This window comes from Pelodiscus sinensis, chromosome 3, assembly GCF_049634645.1.
Source record: "Pelodiscus sinensis isolate JC-2024 chromosome 3, ASM4963464v1, whole genome shotgun sequence".
NCBI lineage: Eukaryota > Metazoa > Chordata > Testudines > Trionychidae > Pelodiscus > Pelodiscus sinensis.
The window spans coordinates 55,828,907-55,852,413 of NC_134713.1; the positions used below are offsets into that span (position 1 = coordinate 55,828,907).

At 43.3% G+C, this 23,507-nt stretch overlaps 1 protein-coding gene across 1 annotated transcript in view; it reads right to left on the bottom strand.

Annotated features, from left to right (window-relative positions):
- Positions 1 to 860: 860 nt before the first annotated feature.
- Positions 861 to 23,507, bottom strand: part of SH3BGRL2 (SH3 domain binding glutamate rich protein like 2) — a 55,881-nt gene continuing 33,234 nt past the window's right edge. Inside the window, exons 3-4 of the mRNA XM_075923782.1 lie at positions 3,300 to 3,380; positions 861 to 1,610 (exon numbers count right to left, since the gene is read on the bottom strand). Of these exons, the coding sequence (XP_075779897.1) occupies positions 1,596 to 1,610; positions 3,300 to 3,380 (96 nt within the window). The 3' untranslated portion in view covers positions 861 to 1,595. The remainder of the gene's footprint in view (positions 1,611 to 3,299; positions 3,381 to 23,507) is intronic.

Sequence of the window (23,507 nt, forward strand, 5' to 3'; positions counted from 1 at the left end):
CTGGTGTCCAGTACACAGGTATCAGACAGGCATCTTGACCTCTACCAAAGATGGCCTGGGTGTTCTTCTGTCTGCAGTAAGCTGTCCCCACCCTTAGTGGCCATATGCCATTTGCCTAGTGAAGCCAGACTACTTACTGGACTAGCACAGCCAAATAAATCATCAAATTGTTTTGGATGAAAGCTCCCTTGATTGAGCAGAAGCTACATTATAAAGTTCAATAGCTACTATTTTAACAAGATGAAGGGATTCCCATTGCTAAATGCAATTAGACTAGATTAGAGACAATTAATTTGCTAAACTGTCTACGCTCAATTTCAATTTTTGAAAAAACACAGTCATATAGGACCCAACCGTGCTCTGCTAAATCAGGGTAATCCCAAAGGGCATTTTCTGCTTCCCTTACTCACACTGAGCAGTAACTGATGCTTTAGTCTTGCAACGGGCCAGGCAGTATGGCCTTATCCAGCAAAGCATTTATACACAGGCTAAACTTTAAGCACATGAGAATCCCATTGCCTTTAACAGATTTCACCTTCAAGTCATAAAGACTATGGCTGTGCTTAAGTTATTTGCAAGATCAAGCCCTGCCTCTAGAAGTTGTTCCACCAATATCAATGGGGCTAATGGTGAAGTTGGATTCTATTCAAAATGATTAAGGGAAGCAAAAGTAGACCCAGAACATCTTTTAAAATAGCCAAATGAAGCGCTCTAAAATTTGAAGTTGAAAGTCATACCCAATTAACAGATGTTATGAGACAGTTTGGTATGCTCTCTCTTCAACTCCTATATTTACAAATGTGACACACTCTTCACATGTTAATGTGTTTTTGCCAACAAAATAATTGGTTTCAAATATATTAACAGAACAGTTTTATTGCAGTTGAGAGGGGTCACCGATGGCAAGACAGCAGCAGCTTGATTTCTCTTCACTGCCCATTAACCACTGTTTTTGTAACAGCTAATCGTCAAGTAAACTTTTTATATGAATCATTTAGGGCGTTTTTATTTTTATGAAAGAGCATAGCAGCCAATGCCTATTTCAATAAACAGGTTCTAGCATGGATAACAGAGTAAATATACCAAGCAGAAATCTGCGGATTTTGTCATAGACCAAGTCTTCCATGCTGTTTTTCACTAGCACCACATTCTATTGGCCTTCAAAACTATAACCATCATGATAAAGTGATCTCATGACTATGGTCTAGACTGCAGTAGCTGAAAACTTATCAAGGAAGGGAGTCTGGCAAGCATGTGAATCCAGGACAATAGAGATTTTACACTTCCATTCCTCAACATCCACCCGTCAGTTAGATTATTACATAGAATACCAATGCCAGTTAAAATGTAATCCAAAGACAAATGTGAAACATCAAGAGTGGGCATGTTTTTAAAAAAGAGTATCATCTCACCCTTTATTCCATTTTGTGTACACTCAATTTCACAACTTTGGAAAGCACTTCTTCCATGGCTAGCAAAATATTGATGATTCGCATTGGCTTTTTATCACAGTGATCCATTAGGGAAGCAATTATGTGCTGAACAACAAGGATATTCATCAGGAGATGTTCTTGTTGAATCTTCAAAGAATTTTTCTAGAGTTCTGACTCCTGTTTAAAAGAGGAAGGTGGAATAAAATCAACTAACAGTTGAGTTTTTCATTCTTCTTTATGTGCAAGGTCACTTATTACAAGTTGAACTCATATTTGTTCATACAAATATAACAGCGTGAGAAATATACCTTCCGAATGTAGAGAACAGTGCAATTGCAGCTGAAGTCTTCTATACCATATTCAGTATTTAAACATTCCCATGAAACATCTAAGGGACACCATCAACTGGAAGATCACACTTCTGTCTCAAAAAGTTACCTACTTTTATTACAAGCAACATTCAAGATCACTAAGAACCTAGCAACAACACAACATTTCTGTTCAGTTACAGTGTGTGTTTGCTAGCACATATGGTTAGTTAAAAAGTTTAGCTGACATCCAGCCAGTCCTGCCAATGGGGGAGAAGCAAGGGGCCAAAGAGGGCAGCTGATTTAACAGAGCACAGCAGCAATGGCAGTGACTGGAGCCCTGGGCCCTTCAAATTGCCACTAGAACCACAGGAAGCACTGAAGGACTGGATGGGGGAAGCTTGCCTCCAGCCCTGCCCCCTTCTGCCTGAGGCTCTGCCCTTTCTGGGGGCTCAGAGCCAGCTCCCCCTTGTCCAGGGACCAGCAAAGTCTGTCATCTGCCGTGCAGCCAGCTGCACTTCTTGCCTCACTTTTTAAAACTAGATCATTCACAATCTCTTCACATAGGTGCACACTCTTCTCCAGTCCCAGGCTATTTTCTGATAACAGAGCAGCAGAGAAGCTGCTCCTTCTGAATTTGGGACCAGGAGGGAGTTTTTCCTGGGACTCTGGCTTGAACGTAGGGATTAAAAAAAAAACCCAAGAGGTAACTGTCAGAAGACTCTACTTCTGCACTTCCCACCCCGGGCACAGAGCACAGATTTCAGGAATAAAAAGTCTCTAGAAGGAGGGTTTGGCCATGACATACCACATGCAGAAAGAACACAATACTTTCAAAAGATCAGTGTGGGGAGGGGAACCTCATCCAGCTGTTTGGCCTATTGCACAAAGGATCCTCACACAGAGTGAAAATGATGTAGTTCAGGGTCACGACAGGCATAGCAGTATTATGTCAGAAGCCATGTTGCCAACTCAGAGAAGTTAACTGCATCGAACACTTACCATGCATTTTTCACTATGTATATACCTCTAAGTTTTAACTGACCCACAAGGAATTGCTACAATCAAGTGTCTTAAATTTTCAGAAGCAGTTATATGATTTTTTTAAACATTGGCCAATTCTGGCCAATTTTAACTGTTTCCCCAGACTACTATTTTCAAAGCAAGACACAGATGTTTTTGCATCATTAGCTGCACTTGTGTCAATGACTAAGGGCCAAGTTATGCTGATACACCAGTGGAAATCCTAAAGAGCCCCTCTGAAGTCAATGGAGCCACTTTGGATTTACATGGGCGTAACAGCAGAATTTTGCTCTTATTGTAAAATTGAGAGAAGCTAATTTTTTATATAAAATAAAGTTATAATTAAGACAAAAGATTTTATTTGGTTCAAGATGCTTTTTTTTACTTTTATTTCACATAGCTCAGAGGTGTAAGGTTGGCACGGAAAGATAGAAAGGAACATCAGCATGAACATGTGACCTTTCAACTTCTCTCATAGCAAATTCAAGCTGAAGATGCAAGACTCATCATAAAGGTCTGTAAATGCTATATTCACCTTTGATGACAATCTAGGTTTCAGCCCTAGAAAGGAGAAGACAGTGTTACTTTCCTTTGCTTCAAAAAAGCAATCATAATCCTAGAGAAAAGAGAAGATAAAAGATTAATCAACAGTTCAAAAGCTTTCTTCCACTTAATTTTTTATATTCTATGCTATCACAGTTCTGGTGGCTATGTAATTATGCTGGTGGAAACAACCCAATATTTGTTTGTGTTGTGCTGTATAAACCTGGCAATTATTCTAACGTAATAAGAATTCTAGACCCAGTGAAAGAGTTCAAGGTCTCATTTAGGTTCGCTGTCATTTTCTGTTTTCTTCAAACATCAAGAAAAGTCTCCAAAACCTCAATGGTCAGATGAATGGTCCATCCAGCACAACAACCTGTCTCTTACCTGCACTGTCGAGCTACTTCAGCTACACAAAAGCTGGCTACTCTTCCCCTCTTGAAGGAATACTAGTGTTAACAGGACCACTCAGAGATCAATTCATCACATCTACAACAGACGTGATAAAAATCGATGGCCGAGGGATTGATCATTGCAGCATCAATCCACTGCACAGTGGAGACAGGACCTCTGATAGTACCAGACACTTCAGAAGAAATTAACAGAACAGGGCAATTTGGAGAGTAACCCATTCCCTGTAGTCCAGTCCCAGATTCTGGCAGCTAGAGATCGAGGGAGATCTGGAGCAGGGGTTTGCATCTAGTTCTTTTGTGAACCCATTTATACTTTTGGACTTTACAATATCCCCTGTTAGTGAGGTCCAAAGGTTGACTCTATGTTGTATGAAGTACTTCCTTATGTTTGCTTGCTTTAAAAAAAAAAAAAGTATTAATTTGCATATACAAGAAATGTCTGAAAGGTTCTTGAGGCCAGATTTTTAAAGATATATAAGCACCTACAGACGCAGATGCATCTTGAAAATAGGCTCTTGCTGAGTTTCATAATTATCAGCTCAACTCTTTGAACAATTTGTTTCTCATGGAACAGATACCTAAACACTTTACCCTTTGAAACCAGCAATCATCAGCCAGTAATTTGGAAGGAATGAAATTACTGTACCCTTTTAAAAAATTAAGCGATAACAAGTTTTCACATTTGGCCAGTGACCAGCTTTCTATTATAGTGCAGGGCTACTCCTTAGGTGATTAAGGATTTCCATACGTGCAAGTTAGATACTACCGAAGAACCACTCATCAGCTGTCATGTGGTGCCTTTGATCATTTTTGCGTTAATCTCTACAGAGACAATAGAACAAAGAGATCCGAAAAAGAGCAACAAGTAGGGTTGCCAACAGTCCCTTATTATTTAATTTCTGTACAAGATAGAGTTGCTGAGTGCTGCAAAAAGCAGGAGGAAATACCCCACCTGATGCGGCCTCAGTCAGGAAAGGGGGGTTAAGGTTAGGTCAGGGGAGAGAAAGGGCCCAAACTGGCGCGGCCGGGGGGAGGAGAAAGAAAGGGCCTGGGCTGGTACAGCGAGAAGTAGGGTTGGGGGAGGGAGAAGGGGCCTATGCTGGTGGCGCCGCAGCCCAGCCCTCCCAGGTGGTGGAGGAGAGGAGTGTGTGGAGCCTGATGAGGCCTCAGAGCAACCCTCCTCTTGGTGGGTAGCATGGCTCTGGCAGCCGTGGGTGGGAAGACAAGATGCCAGGGCTGGTGCCACTGCCGGCCCTCCCTAACAACTGTGGAGGTTGGGGGGGGGGGGGGGGAGAGCTGGGTCTGGCTCCCCTCTCCCCAGACAGGGGAGTTGGCGAGCATATGAGTAGGGGGCACTGCCCTCTAGTTTAAATGAAATAGATACATGTGGCACAGCAGATCATGACAGAAGCTGATCCCACTTAAGGAAGTCATGTCAATATCCTTGGTAGAAAGATGGTTGCTTAATAATTACTTCAGCAGAAAGTGTAGTGTGCTCCAAAAGACAGAGCCTGTGAATGGAATTCCACTTTTACTCCCACTTTTGACTAACTTGCTGTGTAACCTTGGGAATGTCACTTTACTAAAGTTAAGTACTTTGAGAGATACAGATCAAAAGCATTCTTTGAAGCGCTAATTATATGACCCAGAGTTGATTTAATATGATGCCACCCCTTGCCCTGCAGAAGAATTTAGAATTGCCCATGCTGATTCTGAAAAGTATATTTCAGGTTAAAAGCAGGACCGAACAAGTAGACACTTGAAAGAAAATAAAGTCAGCTTACATAGTTAACTAGTTATTCAGCTAACACACGGCAGGACATTTTCAGCCACAAAAAATAATTAGCCAGATACATGTTTCTCAATGTATCTATGTTAGAAAGATAAATTAAGAAACTATGACACTCTTAATACAGAGTTGAAGAAACTGTCATTATTTAATAGAGCTAGTCAAAAAAAACCTGAAGGGCAAATTTTGTTGGAAAATACAGGAAAGTTTTAAATCTGATTTTTCATTCTATTTCAGGATTAATGACATTTTTAAGTATCAAATTTTGAGTGTTGACCAGTTCTATTTAGTAGTATACAAGCAGTAACTTTGTAAAGTATTGCTGATGATAAATACATTTAAAAGGATATTATTAAAGTTGACAAAATCTGGCCCGCCTAAAAATAAACACACAAAATAATACAAAGGCACATGATAGGTATGTTTACAATATTGACACTACAAGTATAAGGGAAGACCACCAATGCAATTTTCAGCTGCTTAAATAAAAATATCACATCAGAGAGGAGGGAAGGGATAATTCTGCTTCGATAATACTGAGAGGACCACACTAATCATCTTGTGTATAAATATAGTTCTGATAAATATTCCTTTCGATGTGGCGAACAAATGTCAAGAAAACTGAGTGAATGAGAGAACAACAAGAAGGGCTAATGAACTGGGCAGACCGATGAACAGAGAAAGAAACAAATACATGTAACTGGGTTAAAATACAGCTAACGGAGGCTAGGAAAACTGTTTACATGTAACTGAAGATGACAGGTCAGAGGAAAACATGATTGTTTAGGGTGGTTTAAAGGGGATAACAAAATAATGGGATGAAAGCTAAGGAAAGCAAATTCACTGTTGCAGGGATGCTTCCTAAACACTGTATCCATCTTGTTAACTCCTGACTTTGCACCAGGAACTTCAGTGAGCATATGATCAACCCCTGAATCATTTTACTGGATGGAGAATAGAGGAATGGTCAGAGAATAGCCCAGATGACAATCTGCATCTCTCTGATCTTTTTCTTTTTAAAAAAATATAAAAGAATGAAAACAGCTCAGATAATGCAGTAACTTGAAACCTATCTGGCTTCAGAAGAGAACTACAGACTTCATAAAGCTATATTACCTACTGTCTATTCCTGTAGAAAAAGTGACACTGAGCCAGAATGGAGAATCAGACCCTCTCAACAGAAATCTGTTCATATGCAGGGTTTCTTCAAATACACCTCCATGATTGTAATAAAAACTGTTGGTTTGTAAGATGCACTGCAAAATGATGTTACTACCAATTCATAGCCTCCTTCTCAGAGGTCTGCACGCTTGAAATTCACAAAATGCAACTCAAAAAGAAAAAAAAAAATCAAGCAACAAAGATATGATAGTTAAATTAATATTTACATTAGCCAGAAGACACAAGAGCATACAAGGAGATAAAATCTGTGCTGGAAGCTATGGTACTAGAAAACGACTTGAGAAATTGGGTTCAGCTCTTGGGAACACCATTGACTGGTAAGCGATTAACTGATAAGCCTGGTCTTATCAGTTCACAGTCATGATTACACCCAGGCTGCCATGTATCAGAGACAGCAGTACAGGGGAGGCAGCCAGCTCCCTGGAAGTGGGGCTGCAGGCAAAAGCCAGCTGCTGCCCCTGATACAGAGGCAGCAGTACAGAGCAGCAGCTGGTGCGCACCGGTTTCCAGGGAGCCAGTTGACACCCTGCAGCTGCTGCCTCTATATCTGTATCAGAGGCAGCAGTACAGGGTAGTGGGCAGCTCCCCAGGAGCAGGATGGTAGGCAGGAGCCAGTGTGCACCGGAGCCAGATTAAAATCCGTCTCCTTGCACACATCAGCTGCTGCCGCCCCATGCTGTGGGTGTGGGTTACCATGTAACTGCTAAGATTTTCAGCAGTTACACATCTACCCAATTATTCACTTTAACATCCGTAGTGTGTACATCGTACCCTTACCCACTTTAGCATGAGAACTTCTGATATTGGGAAGTTAAAGGGAGACTTCACAGAGGAGGCTAATTCCCACTTCCATGCCCCTTCTCTCAATATCAATTGCCAAGTTAATTATCTTTTGCTACCACACTCACCAGCTAGTACCCAGAGGGCTTGCACGTGTGCTCTGAACTCTGGCCCTAGTGCCAAGAGATGAGATCACATGTGATGCAATTATGAACACATGCATAGGCGATTTGTGTGCCTCATAGCTCCCCACGTGTCTCTTCCCTGTCCTGCCCCCGTTCTCCCCCCAACCCCTCCCTATCACACATTACTTGAGGGAGGGTGGATGTGTTCTCCCCCTCTGCTGGCTCCCACCCCACACCTCAGCACATTCTGTGACTCTTCCTGGCAGCTACAAGCAGGCAACAAGAGCTGCCTGGTGCAGCTGCCTGGGAGAGTGCCTGGATACAAGTAGCAGGGGGCTGCCTCTTAGCAGCTATCCTGGAAGCCCTAAGCTCAGAATGGGCTCCTGCCACTGCCACCCCTTTCCAGCCAGGCTGCAGGCTCTCTTGCAAACCAGCATGCTCTGTGTGACGGCACCTTGGGGGTGCCCCGTCTCCTGCACACCGAAATGGCACAAACAGACTGCACCAGCCGATGGAATAGAGGAAGTTTATTGCCTCTCCAGGATACAGCACAGCACAGATGGAATCTGGTCACAGAGCTGGGCTAGGATGCCTCAGGCCCCCTTGAGATGGGGGAGACTGGGCCCCTAAACTCCAGCCCCTTTCCCTAGGCTGTCTCCTCCATGCTCCCAGCCCGCCACTAAACTCACTCTCTTCCAGCCCTGCCCCCCAGCCAGGGCAGCCTCCACCTTCCTTTGTTCCTCTCCATGGGGGGTATCTGGTTCAACCAGTTTGGCATCACCTTTGCATAGTGAGGTTTTCCCTGCTGGGTCTTGCTCCAGACAGCAGAGGTCACCACAGCCCAGCAAGTACCCCCACTACGTCACACTCTGCGAGCAGCAGCAACAGGCTGCAAGAAAGCCTGTGATGTATAGGCCATAATTAATTTGCCTCAGCGTTGTGTTAAGCCTGTGAAATCAGGTGCATTTAAATAGATTTTTTTTTCCATTGAGAGAACTGATTTTTCTCTGCACAAGAAGCTAAGCAGTATCGTAATTCAGTGTTGTTAAAATTAAATGCTCTGAAGCCAAAGGAAAGATACAGAAGACCATTCACACGTTTTATTGGGCACCAGATCAAACAATCATTTTCAGCAGGTTCTTTTTTGGAATACCAGCTAAGTATGTTTGCTTATTAACAATGTGCTTTTAAGGGCAACTGTAAAAATTATAAACTACTATAAGTTATAGTTGTAAGTCGTTTAACCCAGTATGTTTCTTTTAAAACAAGAATAATTTTGGCTTTTTATGTTGTGGTAAACTGCCAGCAGCAGTTTCCAGGAGGCAAGAAAAGTTAATAGAAAAAAAAAAAATCTAGCTTCCCCACATATTATAAGAGAGAGACTTAAAAAAAGGACACAAGCATAATAAGAGCACTTAAAAGAGAACCCTATTCCAAGGATTCATTCTGTAAACGGCTGCTAAAGAGAAACTACAGTATTTATTTGCATGAAATAGGATTGCCATATCACAGCTCTGTTGAAACGGACCAGGCAACTAATCTTATACAAGTAGTAAAAGATAACGGGGGGAGGGGGAAGAAGGGGGTTCTAAACTGGAATAAACCAAATCAGCAGTCTGCTTCTCACTGAGTTAATACTAATAGAGATGTAGTCCTGTTAGTCTAGTCTAGCTGTTTTTTCTTGTAATTCCGACCGTCAGGGGGAGTCCATATAGAATTATTTTTCCTTTAGTGTTCATGGGGAGGGGGGAAAATCTGGTAGGTCAGAGTGATGTTCTTTGTTGCCAGCTTTGTCCACATATTTACTCTGCTGACACCATTATTGGACCTAACCAATTCAGTTATAAGATCAAGAACACATATTCCTGCTCATCCAGAAATATAATTTATGTCATCATGTGCCGACAGTGTCCGTCGGCTATGTACATTGGACAAACATCTCAGACACTTCGTCAAAGAATCAATGCACACAAAACGGATATCAGACAGTATCACAAACTGAAACAAAATGCAGGACAATGTAGCACTTTAAAGACTAACAAGATGGTTTATTAGATGATGAGCTTTCGTGGGCCAGGCCCACTTCCTCAGATCAAATAGTGGAAGAAAGTAGTCACAACCATATATACCAAAGGATACAATTATAAAACAGTTTCTTGCCATTTCAACCAGAAAGGGCATTGTCTCAACGACTTGATTATCTGCATACTGCTTCAAAGACATTTTAACACCAGACTTGAAAGAGAAACCTCTGAACTGTCATTCATGCTTAAATTTGACACTTTACAAAGGGTCTTAACAAAGACACTAATTATCTTGCCCATTACAAAGATAGTTTCCCCAATTATCACCTCTAGTATCTTTAGCTCACAGACATTTACCTTCCCCCCCAGACCTCCTCTGTTCTGAAATTTGATTTGTCCTTTTTATGTGTGTTCACTTTTTTTTTTAATTGTATCCCTTTGGTATATATGGTCATGCCTATTTTCTTCCACAAATTGATCTGAGGAAGTGGATCTGGCCCACGAAAGCTCATCACCTAATAAACCATCTTGTTAGTCTTTAAAGTGCTACATAGTCCTGTTTTTTGTTTGAGTTAATACTGTATGTAACCAAGAATGAGACATCAGCATCCTGACTAAAAGAGCTTTTCAGTTCTGTGGGACAGATGACACTCACATATTGATCTGTTAGGATTACAATGGAAAGCTCTTATTTAGCACAGCACTCTCAGGAGACTGAGTTGATATACAAAAAGATTCTGTCTGTACAACACAGAGCAGCCTTAAAAAAAAAAAGCATGTCAATTAGCCAGCCTTCTGATAAGATCTCTATGCTCGGATTCTTAAGAGAGAATGTAACATAAGCAATCTACCACTCACACAATGGATACTTTTCACTAACTTCCTTAACTGGCAAACATCCAAAAACAAAGCCTTTATTAAATACTTGGAGATACTTGTTATAAATAACTCTGCTCCTTCAACAACAGATAAACACACTCTCACTTGGCCCAGATCTACACTGGACTTGGAAGGTTGGGTAAAGGTACACAACTGAAGCCTAGCTTGGAGCTGTCTTCAAAGAGGGAGGCTTCCCTTATGTCTGACAACTTCAGGGAATACTGGCATTGACCAGAGGCACCCTCAACATTCGATTTAACAGGTCTTAAGACCCGCTAAATCAAATGCTAGAAGATCAATCTTCTTCGCTTGAAGATCGCGCTGTCATGGCCTCAGTGCATGTCTATTCTACAAAATTATGTCCACCTACGTTACAGTGCTATACAACTACTGCGGTAATTAAATCACTTTTGTACATCCATGCTATTCTTCTTGTGTTGGCAGTACAGGTCCTCACCAGAAGCACACTCATCCACTTAACTGTCAGTGTGGAGCATTGGGACAGCTTCTTAAAGGCAGCAACAGTCAAAGCAAGTAACACAGCATCTACACAGACAAGGCATCTGTGTGACAATAATACTGATACTACGATTCTTGTGGAGATGGAGTTATTAAATTGGTGTAGTGGGCGAATTCATTGTCAAGAGCAATGTTTTAGAATAACTGCTTACAAAGTTAGGTCAGCATAAGCTGCCTCCTGTCACAGTGTAGACCAAGCCACACCATTGTCCACCAAAAACACACTCAGCAAAACGAATACATTATCTAGCAGCCTTCAATTATTACAGCACTTAACGACCAGTGAAGAAAACTCGCTATTCCCTATCTGTAACATGGAGATGATACACAAAGAAGCTGCCCAAGATCAAACAATAAGGCCCCAATCTTACGACATATTGGGGGGCAGAGATTTCAATGTGGGGCTCATGAGTCTGGTGCACAATCGATTGCATGATCAGGGCCAAAAACAGTGCAAGTGCCAAAAATAAGATGGATCTGTTGGCTCCTAAGTCTCTGTGCTTTCCAGTGCATCATATTGCTACTTTAGGAGAATTTGATAAGATTATTACTGAATTAAATACAAGTTTAAAGCCTGTGTCTTTTGGGGAGGTGGGCATTGTCTTGTTTTAAGGATAGATAAATTATGAACTATGGTAATCTTATTCAAAAATGCTGTTACTTGCTACATGTTACTAGCATATCTGCACAAATTCAAAATGACAACTTCCCTGAGAACCAGCTGTCCTGGGGGATCCCTTTAAGCACAGGCCTGAGATAGCCTTAGGCAGCAGCCACACAAAGTAACTCCTGACCTGATTCCCTGCCAGAACCGGTTCGAGCCGGCCTTAAATGCAATTCAGCATTCTATCAGTGTAGATGTGCTATTCTGAAATAGTGAATCGCTATTTTGAAACGCATTGTGTCTAGACACGTTATTTCAAAATGCTGTAGTGTAGACATACCCTAAGATACCACAGTACTGCTTCTTGTTCTGTTTGCATGAGTCAGAGTCACAGTGAAAGTATTTAAAGAGAAAAATGTCATTATAAAACCACAAAAATTGGCTAAGGTAATGAGGGGCAGGACTAGTACCCGAAACTATATGAACGCTTTCATGATTTTAGATAAAATAGATCTCTTTGATTATGGTAACTCATATAAAGAGAAGGGGAAAAGTGTTTTTCTATTAAAGTATATATTAATGCACTTCTGATGTACTGAAATATGAAGGGCATACAGTGTAATATTGTATAATAATTCCATCATGTTGACAATGTTTTCTGGAAACTGATCAGTGACCATCACGATTGCGTCTAGGTATAATACTAGTACATTATTAGGCCCAAGTTTTGTGCAGTAGTGAGTACCCCCAATTTCCACTGGCATATAGTCAATGGGTCTGTCCATTCTAGCACTAAACTGCAGCCCCCTAAGAGAATACTATGCCACTGAAGTAGTCATACCCCTTTAAAAAGATCATACATCTTTAAAAAAAAAAAACACTTAAAAAATCCTTTATAGCAGTGATTCCCTAACTGTATTGATTTATGTGCCACCTTTAAAAAAAATTGTAAGGTGCACTGATAGAATAAGAAACTGACACATAGCACTGTTTGGGCACCTCTGCTCTAGCGATATGGCATAGAATTTACTTTTCATTTCATCCACGTGGGCACAAATGATACTGTCAGGTGTGACACTGAGCGGATCAAGTGTGACTACAGGGCTTTGGGAGTATGGGTGAAGGAGTTTGGAGTGCAGGTGGTATTCTCTTCGATCCTTCCTGTCAAAGGTAGGGGCCCAGGCAGAGAGAGGTGCAACCTGGAGGTGAATGCCTGGCTGCGACGATGGTGTCGCCAGGAGGGATTCGGCTTCCTTGATCACGGGGTGCTCTTCCAAGAAGGACTGCTTGGCGGAGATGGAGTTCACCTTTCCAGGTGCTCTTCCAGGAAGGCCTTGTTTGGACACAGACTGGCTAACCTTGTGAAGAGGGCTTTAAACTAGGTTCGACGGGGGCAGGTGAGCAAAGCCCACAGGTAAGTGCTGCATGTGCGGGACTGGGAGATGGGTTGGAAATGGGGGGGGGGGGGGAGACCTACGGTCTATAATGGCAAGGAGAAAGGAGGGTCAGGGCACAACAGGGAGGCAAGATCAAATCAGTATCTTAAATGCCTATATACAAATGCGAGAAGTATGGGTAATAAGCAGGAAGAACTGGAATTGCTAACCAATAAATACAACTATGATATCATTGGTATTACAGAAACCTGGTGGGATGGGACGCATGATTGGAATGTTGGTATGGAAGGGTACGGCTTGCTCAGGAAGGACAGACAGGGAAAAAAGGGAGGAGGGGTTGCCTTGTATATTAAAAATGTACACACTTGGACTGAAGTGGAGATGAACGTAGGAGATAGCTGTGTAGAGAGTCTCTGGGTTAAGCTAAAAGGGGTAAAAAACGAGGGTGATATCATGCTAGGAGTCTACTACAGGCCACCTAGCCAGGTGGAAGAGGTGGATGAGGCCTTTTTTAAACAATTAACAAAACTATCCAAAGCCCAAGATTTGGTGGTGATGGGGGACTTCAACTATCCAGACATATGTTGGGAAACTAACACAGCGAGGCACAGGCTATCCAATAAGTTTCTGGACTGCATTGGAGACAACTTTCTGTTTCAGAAGGTTGAAAAAGCTACCAGAGGAGAAGCTGTTCTGGATTTGGTTTTAACAAATAGGGAGGAACTAGTTGAGAACTTGAAAGTGGAAGATAGTATAGGGGACAGTCATCACGAAATAATAGAGTTCATGATCTTAAGGAAAGGTAGAAGGGAGACCAGCACAATTGAGGTAATGGATTTCAGGAAGGCAGATTTTGATAAGCTCAGAGAACTTGTAGGTAAGGTCCCATGGGAAGCAAGACTGAAGGGAAAAATAACTGAGGAGAGTTGGAAGTATTTCAAAGGGACATTGTTAAGGGCCCAAAAGCAAACAATTCCGCTGTGTAGGAAAGATAGAAAATACGGCAAAAGACCAGCTTAGCTTAACAAGGAGATCTTGCATGATCTCAAAATAAAAAAGGAGTCACATAAAAAATGGAAACTAGGACAAATAACAAAGGATGAATATAGGCAAGCAACATGGGAATGCAGGGGCAAGATTAGAAAGGCAAAGGCAGAAAATGAGATCAAACTAGCTACAGGCATAAAGGGAAACCAGAAGACCTTTTATAAATACATTAAAAGCAAGAGGAAGACCAAGGACAGGGTAGGCCCACTGCTTAGTGAGGAGGGAGAAGCAGTAACAGGAAACCTGGAAATGGCGGAGATGCTCAATGACTTCTTTGTTTCGGTCTTCACCGAGAAGTCTGGAGGTGTGCCTAACGTAGTGAATACAAGCAGAGAGAGGGTAAGTTTAGAAGATAGGATACACAAAGAACAAGTTTAAAATCACTTAGGAAAGTTAGATGTCAGCAAGTCACCAGATCCTGATGAAATGCATCCCAGGATACTCAAGGAGCTGATAGAGGAGGTATCTGAGCCTTTAGCTATGATCTTTGAAAAATCATGGCAGACAGGGGAGATTCCAGAAGACTGGAAAAGGGCAAATATTGTGCCCATCTATAAAAAGGGGAATAAGAACAACCCAGGAAACTACAGACCGGTCAGTTTAACGTCTGTCCCAGGGAAGATAATGGAGCAGGTAATTAAGGAAATCATATGCAAACACTTGGAAGGTAATAAAGTGATAGGGAATAGCCAGCATGGGTTTGTGAAGAACAAGTCATGCCAAATTAATCTGATAGCTTTCTTTGATAGGATAACGAGCCTTGTGGATAAGGGAGAAGCGGTGGATGTCATATACCTAGACTTTAGTAAGGCATTTGATATAGTCTCGCATGATATTCTTATTGATAAACTAGGCAAATATAACTTAGATATGGCCACGATAAGGTGGGTGCATAATTGGCTGGATAACCGTAGTCAGAGAGTTGTTGTTAACGGTTCTAAATCCTGCTGGAAAGGGATAACAAGTGGAGTTCCTCAAGGGTCTGTTTTGGGACCCGTACTGTTCAATATCTTCATCAATGATGTAGATATTGGGATAGAGAGTACGCTTATTAAGTTTGCAGATGATACCAAACTGGGTGAGGTTGCAACTTCTTTGGAGGATAGGGACATAATTCAAAATGACCTTAGCAAGTTAGAGAAATGGTCAGAGGTAAACAGGATGAGGTTTAATAAAGAGAAATGCAAAGTGCTCCACTTAGGAAGGAACAATCAGTTCCATACATACAAGATGGGAAGCGACTGTCTAGGAAGGAGCATGGCAGAAAGGGATCTAGGGGTCATAGTGGACCACAAGTTGAATATAAGTCAACAGTGTGATGCTGTTGCAAAAAAAGCAAATATGATTCTAGGTTGTATCAACAGGTGTGTTGTAAGCAAAACTCGTGAAGTCATTCTGCCGCTCTACTCTGCACTAGTTAGGCCTCAGCTGGAGTACTGTGTCCAATTCTGGGCGCCACATTTCAAGAAAGATGTGGAGAAATTGGAAAGGGTACAGAGAAGAGCAACAAGAATGATTAAAGGTTTAGAGAACATGACCTATGAAGCCAGGCTTCATAAACTGGGCTTGTTTAGTTTGGAAAAAAGAAGATTAAGGGGGGACATGATAGCGGTTCTCAAATATCTAAAAGGGTGTCACAAGGAGGAAGGAGAAAATTTGTTCCTCTTGGTTTCTGAGGACAGGACAAGGAGTAATGGGCTTAAAGTGCAGCAGGGGAGGTTTAGATTGGACATTAGGAAAAGATTCCTAACTGTCAGGGTGGTCAAATATTGGAACAAATTGCCAAGGGAGGTGGTGGAATCTCCCTCTTTGGAGATATTTAAGAACAGGTTAGATAGACATCTGACAGGGATGGTGTAGACGGAGCTTGGTCCTGCCTTGAGGGCGGGGGGCTGGACTCGATGACCTCTTGAGATCCCTTCCAGTCCTATTATTCTATGATTCTATGAAAAGAAAATTTTGAGCTCCTATATAGCAAGTGCAGTAAACTGGTAGTAACTGGGTATTGAATACCCATTTATAGTTTTGGACTTCTGAACTTAAGATGTGCTTCTGTTAAACATCAAAATAAAGAACAATCAGAAAACAAAATTTGGATTAACAATTTAACAAATTATGAAAATGTACTACTGCAAATGATCTTTTATAGCTCTTTTAAAATAAATATCACAAACTGAGAAAGGTATACTGCTCAGAGTTCGTAATGCAACAAAAAGTCAAGTTACTGCTATAGGGACTCAATTCCAATTCCTTTGCCAGAAGACACTGTTTTACCAGGTATTAAAAGTTAAGGGGCAGCAGAAAAAACACTCCTTCCTTGAGTTTGTGCTTTTGCTGAAGGCGTGAAAATGAGGGAACTGAGCAATAGCAAACTGAGCCAGACTGCAAAAACTATAACAGAGAATCTATAAAGCACATACCTTTATCTACAAGCCACTTGATTCGCTACTGTTAACAAAACACTCCACTTCTCCTTCCTCCAAAAAAAGTTACATTAAATTGGAATGCATCTCCTATGCAGACATCAACATTAATACAATACTGATCTTAATTTTAAGTGCTCTGAGAAAGGAAAAGTCCTTGGATTATTTCTGTAGCTTTTTTCTATACAAAAATCAGACAACAAAACAGTCAGATTTGTTGAAAGACTCTCTCTGCTTTACGTCTAGATGTGATGGTTGTTATTAAATAGTTCACTTAAGGGCCTGTGCTCTTCTCAGTGAGACAGAAAGGAATAACATGGGCTGAAGGTCTCTGAAAGCAACTCATGGGCTGAAGGAGAAGCAGAGGGAAGGAGTTTGACAGCAGCTGTGTCTGCATGAACACCCATTTTTAGAACTCCGGGAGCTTTGGGGTGATTGGCATCCTGCCAGCATGGAAAAGAGTAAAGGCTGAGGAGCATATATGTAGTTCTTTCAAACGCCAGTGGTATTTCTGCTCCACCACCTATTCCCTACGCTGCAGGATGGGCCAGGACTAGGCTCAGAGATACTAATATGCCCATAAGCATGAAAGCTTGTCTCTCTCAGCAACAGAAGTTGGTCCAATAAAAGGTAACACCTCACCTACCTTGTCTGTCCCATATTCTCAGCAGTTATTCAAGGTGAAGTGACCCCATCAGGCACAGGACAAAAAAGGGGGGAGGAGTTTTCAGACTGTTGTAATTGTTTTTCCTAAGCTCTGATTCTTAATTGTTCATTTAGAGAGAAACATTCAATATAGACATCAGCATGCAAAAATGCACACAGCCATTTATCACTAACAATGCAAAAAAACCTGTCAAAACGCCACAACAATAAATCCTAAATTTACTGTATCGCTGTCCTGACCTACTATACTTTCATTCTCAAGTGTCCTATATGGAGTTTTATGCCACCCAAATTTATACAGGCAGTCCCCGGGTTACATCAATCTGACTTGCGTCAGATCCCTAGTTACAAACGGGGGGGGGGGGGTGCTCCCCCACTGTCGCCCCCTCCGGCGGCGCGGGGGGCGCTTCCCCCCAGCAGACCAGGGAGACACGGAGCTAGCGCCCCCCCCCCCCCAGCAGACCAGGGAGACACGGAGCAGCTTTTCTCGCCGCGGAGGACGCGGGTTTGCTGGGGGGGGAACAAGACACCAGCCAAAAGGGGGCATCCCAGAGCGGAAAAATTAATTTCCTAGGGAACAGCAGGCAGTGAGACCCATTGTGTTACAGTCCCCACCTTGGGAGCAACAGCTCTTTCCCTCTTCAGCACTAGAGCTGCAAGTATCTTGTTAGCGTCACGTGAAATTAACAAGTCCCTTCCAGCCTGGCAGAAGTGAAGCTGAAATATTACCCAGTGGGCAAGAATGGGGAGGAGCAGGACAGAAGGGAAGAGGGGATAAGCGCCAACCCCACACCCTGGCTGGAGCAGAGCAGGGTAAGCCCCAAGGGGATGGGTCTGGTTGTAAAGTGGGTGAGTGGACAATGAGGACCCACCTGTGGCTAAACTCCTGTTCCCAACACAGAATTTTTCTTTAAAATTAATCCTGTGGATAAATTCACACACACACTTCACAGGAAGGGACTCCCATTTTCTGCTCAGCAGAATACAACAACAGCTTTGATTGTATCAATATTTCACTGTGCTCTCCAATGACTATTGATTACACTTAATACCCATTTCACTGAATCATCTGTAGCAAATTCTATTTGGAACAGTAATATGCATTGAATAAACTTTTTTTAGTTATAAAAAACAAAAATTCTGACTATTTAATGAATAACTGGGATCTTTCAGGTACCCCAAAGGGAAGATTTGGATATAGCATGAAACACTGAAACTTATGATCAATTTTTAATTAAAATATCAACCAAAAAAACCTTCATATCAAAACAGTATGTGTTTTTCTTAGAATAAGGAAGTTGTATGTGAATCAGGGTCTTTTTCACCTAACTCCAGCTCCCCGTCCCCCCCAAAATATGTACCAGTTCCGACTTACATACAAATTCAACTTAAGAACAAACCTACAGTCCCTATCTTGTACGTAACCCGGGGACTGCCTGTATTTCAGTCATGGGAGACATTTTTGCTTACCATTAATTCAAAAGTAGCAGAACAAAATAAATTCTGACAATACAACTGGTTATGCCTCTTAGACAACATGAGTTAATTAAGCATGAGCTATTAAGCTATTAAAACTGTATAAAGCTATTAAAGGATGCCATTTTCAGGGATGGTCAGGGGGCATCTGCTCTAACTTTAGCACTATGCAGTGAAGCTTTTCCTTCTCTGTAACACTGTAAAGACTGCAGACTGCAAACTCTCCTTGTGTGGCCTAAAAGGGACATCTTGCACAGTTTGCATAAGAGATTTTCAATGAGACATTTACCCCCAAAAAATCAACAATAGTCAACAACAGGAAAAGCGTTGCAGGTTTGATTCCACACAGAAAAGAGAATGTTGTGCTAATGCTAGAGGGATAACCTTGATAATTATAGACCTGACAGCTATTCCAAGATGATGCATAGGCTTTGTGAATCCCAGTGATTTTTCCAGGTGCCTAAAATTAGGTATGGTAATGCTCAGCATCAGCAAACCTAAGTGTCTTTGTGAATTTAGCCCAAAGTCACATAAGCAATCTATGGTGGAGTCCTCTCAAGTTCCAGGCTAGTGCCCTAACCACTACAACATCTTCCCACACCAGCTCCTGATGCAGAGAGGCTCAGCAGAAGTGAAGAGATGCAGAGACACATATGCAAAGAGAGTTCTCCATGGATTCCCTGAGCTCTAAAGAGAGGGAGCTTGCTTTTCTTGCAGACCTAGTTCTACAGGGTTTGATGATCCCACACCCTGTCTCCTATGCAAATCCATTAATCTCAATCCTTGTAGAGAACAAAGTTCCCATCCCAGAATCAGGTTTGCTTTTTTGCAGCAGCCTCACACTGCTGACTCATATGTACCTTATGATCCACTAGGACCCCTAGATCCCATCCTGCAATACAAAATGGGAAATGACTGTCTAGGAAAAAGTATGTGTGAAACTGATTGTTCCTTCTGAAGTGGACTATTTTGCATTTGTCCTTATTAAATTTCATCCTTTTACCTCAGACCAGTTCTCCAGTTTGTCCTGATCATTTTGAATTATGACCCTGTCCTCCAAAGCACTTGCACACAGACCCCAAATAAAGAGGACAGAAATATTTCCTTCCTAGATTCCACGCCTCCTAGCAAAAAGAAAACGATGTCTCCATTTGAGGCATACGACAAGCAAAATCCATTCCTGCACCAGTGAAGGTTTTCTGTAAATTAAAACGTCACTACTTCAAAGTATTAATTATTTGAAGCCCTGAAGAGAGTTAGAAAATGAAGGTTTATTTCATTAGAAAAAGGAGAAGTTCAGCTTCTCATTAGAATACAAAATTCTAGCCCTGAGAGAACCTAGTGTCCAATTTTAAAGTCATGACACATTTTAGGTATAGAAGAGTAATTTTAGATCATCTTTGGATCATATTATGGCTCCCTTTGAGCCCTGAGCCATTGATTTCATGATAACTAAGGCTCCAATCCTACAAGCAGCTCTGCATAGACAGACCTCTACTCTCCACAAATAGGGAGTTCAAATGACTGGGGTAGAAAACTGCACATGGGGTGACCAGACGTTCAGTTTACCACCAGAACACCCAGCTAAAAAGGGATCCTGATAACTTCAGTCAGCACCACTGACCAGAGAGCTGGCTGACTGGTTGGCAGCACTACACAGTAGGGCTGGTAGGCTCCCTGCTAGCATCTGTACCATGCGGCTCCCAGGAAGCAGCCAGCATATCGCCACTCCAGCTTCTATATTTAGGCCAGACACAGAGCTCCACATGCACCCCTCCTCCCCATCCCAAGCATCACCCCGCCACTCTCATTTGCTGAAACACAGCTAGTAGGATCTATGGGAGTGGCAGCTGTGAGCAATGCAGCAGGCAGAGGTGCCTGTCCGTGCCTCTACTTAGGAGGCAGATGTGGGATGCAACACTGCTGCCAGAAGCTGCTTAAGGTAAGCACCATCCAGAGCCTACACCTCTGAATCTCCCCTGAACCCAACCCCCCCTGCCTGAGCCCCGAGCCCACTTCTGGCCCCCAAACTCTGTGATCCCAGCCCAGAACACTCTCCTGCATTCCAACCCTTCATTCCTAGCTCTCACCCCAGCCCCCTGAGCCAGCCTGGTGGGGAATAAAAGCAACAGGGCAGGACTTTGTGGTTTTGTACAAGTAAAAAAGTTGGCAACCCTAACTATTGAGCAAGTGGGATAAAATATATACAAATTTTCTACCATTTTTTTAATCATTCACAAGAATACCTTATAGTGCAGTATACTATCAAGTCTTAAAAGCAACCGTTTGAGATGACCCATGTAACTACAAAGTGGTTTCACTGTCATGAATTTTTCTCTTGCTATTAAAACATTTTTTTCAGTAGATATCTTCCAGTACTGTGTTCCTTTTCCACCGGAACTCACTAAAGTTTGGAAACATTACAGGCATAACCTTAAAATGGGACATGCTGAATAAGTATATTGACAGAATCCCCTTGCCTTCACTGGGAACATTTGCTTCCTGAGCAGGTAGAAAGAGCCAGAAAAAATGGTTATTACATCTTCTGTTGCACAGGTGCACATAGGTGCTGGAAACTAGTATCCCTTAGCTTGAAGTGGCTTCCATTATATACAGGGTTTACAGTTTGGTTCAATGGCTCTCAGCACTCCCATTATAAAAAGTGTTCCAGCATCCCTGCAGGTACGCACTGATAAATCAAGGACAGCCAAGTAGCATGCTGACAGTCAATGGTAAGAATAATGTATTTGTACTGATCAGTGTTTCAGGAGCTGAAATACTGGCAACTAAGACATGGTTTATTTAGTAGGAACATTTTATTGCTTAAATAAAAGCAACGCTGGTCTGTTTTAATCAGGGATTAAAATAAGAAGCACCATTGAAGTTTTAAGCATTATAATCCTTGTACAAAACCTCTGTATTGACCAGTTTAGAAAGACGTCATTGCAACTGATTTTTGTTAAATGCAAAAAAGTTTATAGACTTGCTTTTAAAAGTGTTTTTAGTTACTTAACTTTCCCCCTAGATTGGATGGGGAGGAGAGGGGAAGAGAGTGAAGAAAGTTCAAAGAATCCTGCTTTTCTTTAGGTAGCCAAACACAATGGAATTCTGTATTTAAAAATGTTTTTTAAAATAAACTGATCATACCCATAAAAGATCTCGTTTAAAACATGAGGTCTGGTGCTACATCAGACAAATGAGTAATCCAGAACACAAAAGGCTTTTAGACTGAATAGGTCATTTCCAGTCAAATGGATCTTGTTAACTCACCTAAGCATTTATCTGAAATTAAAAATGATCTCACTAGCTCTGAAGTTCTTCCATGGATACCAAGCATCTGGGGGAAATGGCTACATATTATTGCTGCTCTGGTGCTCCACTCATTTCTTTCTTCTCACCAATGTCTCTGCTTTTACCGTTTTTTATACAATATCCAACAGTCAACTCCTTGGCGCAGGGACCACGTGCCAACCTGTCTCATTTAAATCATGTAAGCTGGGGTAACTACACTGAAGTAGTTACATTTAAACCAGTGTAAATGAATGGAGCTGGTCCTCCTGTTTCTCTTTTAAGTGCCAACTTATGCTGTAATAATGTCCCTTGAATGAGGCAACACATTCCAAAGACATTATATATATAGTAGCCCATTGTCTGAGAGTCTGTAATGCTGACGTACACGGCCATGCCCCCTGGCCGTGTACATCAGCGCCCCGCCCCCCCCTTCTCCTCCCTCTGTGGTGGTTCAGCGGTGTGCTGCGCTGCTCAGCTGGGCCCCGGTGGGGCAGCAAGCGGCGGCAAGCAGCTCTTTGGGCTCAGCTGGACCTGGGGCAGTAAGCGATCGTTTGGGGTCTGCACTCCCCACGTGTGGGGAGCACGGACCCCAAAGGGCCGCCTGCTCCGCCACCAGGGCCCAGCTGAGCAGCACAGCACGCCACAGAGGGAGGGGAAGGGGGCGGGGTGCCACGCAGGGAGGGGAAGGGAGAGGGGCTGGCCAGAAGGGGGTGGGAAGCAGAGCTGTGGGGGGATCAGGGGCTGTGGGAGAGGATAGGGGGGCCCAGACGAAGGGGGGAGGGAAGCAGCGTTGGCAGGGGCGGGTGTCTGGGGGGCCATGGGGCTGGACGGCAAGAAGAGGGGGTGGGAAGCAGAGCTGGGGCGAGATCGGCGGCTGTGGGGCTGGACGGGAGGAGGGGGGCGGGAAGCAGACCTGGCGGGGGGGGGGGGCGGGGTGCAGCCACTTGCCACAGCTGGAGTCCTTGTGTATGTCACCGCCCCCCCTTCCTCCTCCCGCCATGGCGTGGGTGGTGTGCCCCTCAACCAGGCCGCTGCGGGATAGGGAAAGGGGGGGCGGTGATGTAGACAGCCCCGCCCCTGGCCACTTACGTCACCGCCCCGCCCCTCCTCCCCCCCAGCAGCCCAGCTGAGCGCACAACACTCAGCCAAGCCGCCACAGAGGGAGGGGAAGGGGGCGGGATGGTGACGTACACAGCCAGGGGGTGGGGCCGTGTACGTCACCGCCCCCCTTCTGCTCCCGCTGTGGCACTCAGCTGAGTGCTGCGTCCCTCAGTCAGGCCGCCAGGGGAGCCAGCAGTGTAAGGGGCCATTTGGGCTCCCCCGGTGTGGGAGGGTGGTGATGTACACGGCCCTGCCCCCCCTCCCTCGCGGCAGCCCGGCTGAGCAGGCAGCACTCAGCCAAGCGCCATGGTGGGAGGAAGGGGAAGAGGGGCAGGGAGAAATGGAGGGGAGAGAGAGGCAGGAGGAGGAGGAGGAGGAGGAGGAGGAGGAAGAGAGCTGAGAGAGGGGAGGGGAAGCAGTAGGAGGAAGGAGAGAGAGAGAGAGAGAGAGAGAGAGCGCGCGCGCGCACGCACTCAAGAGAGAA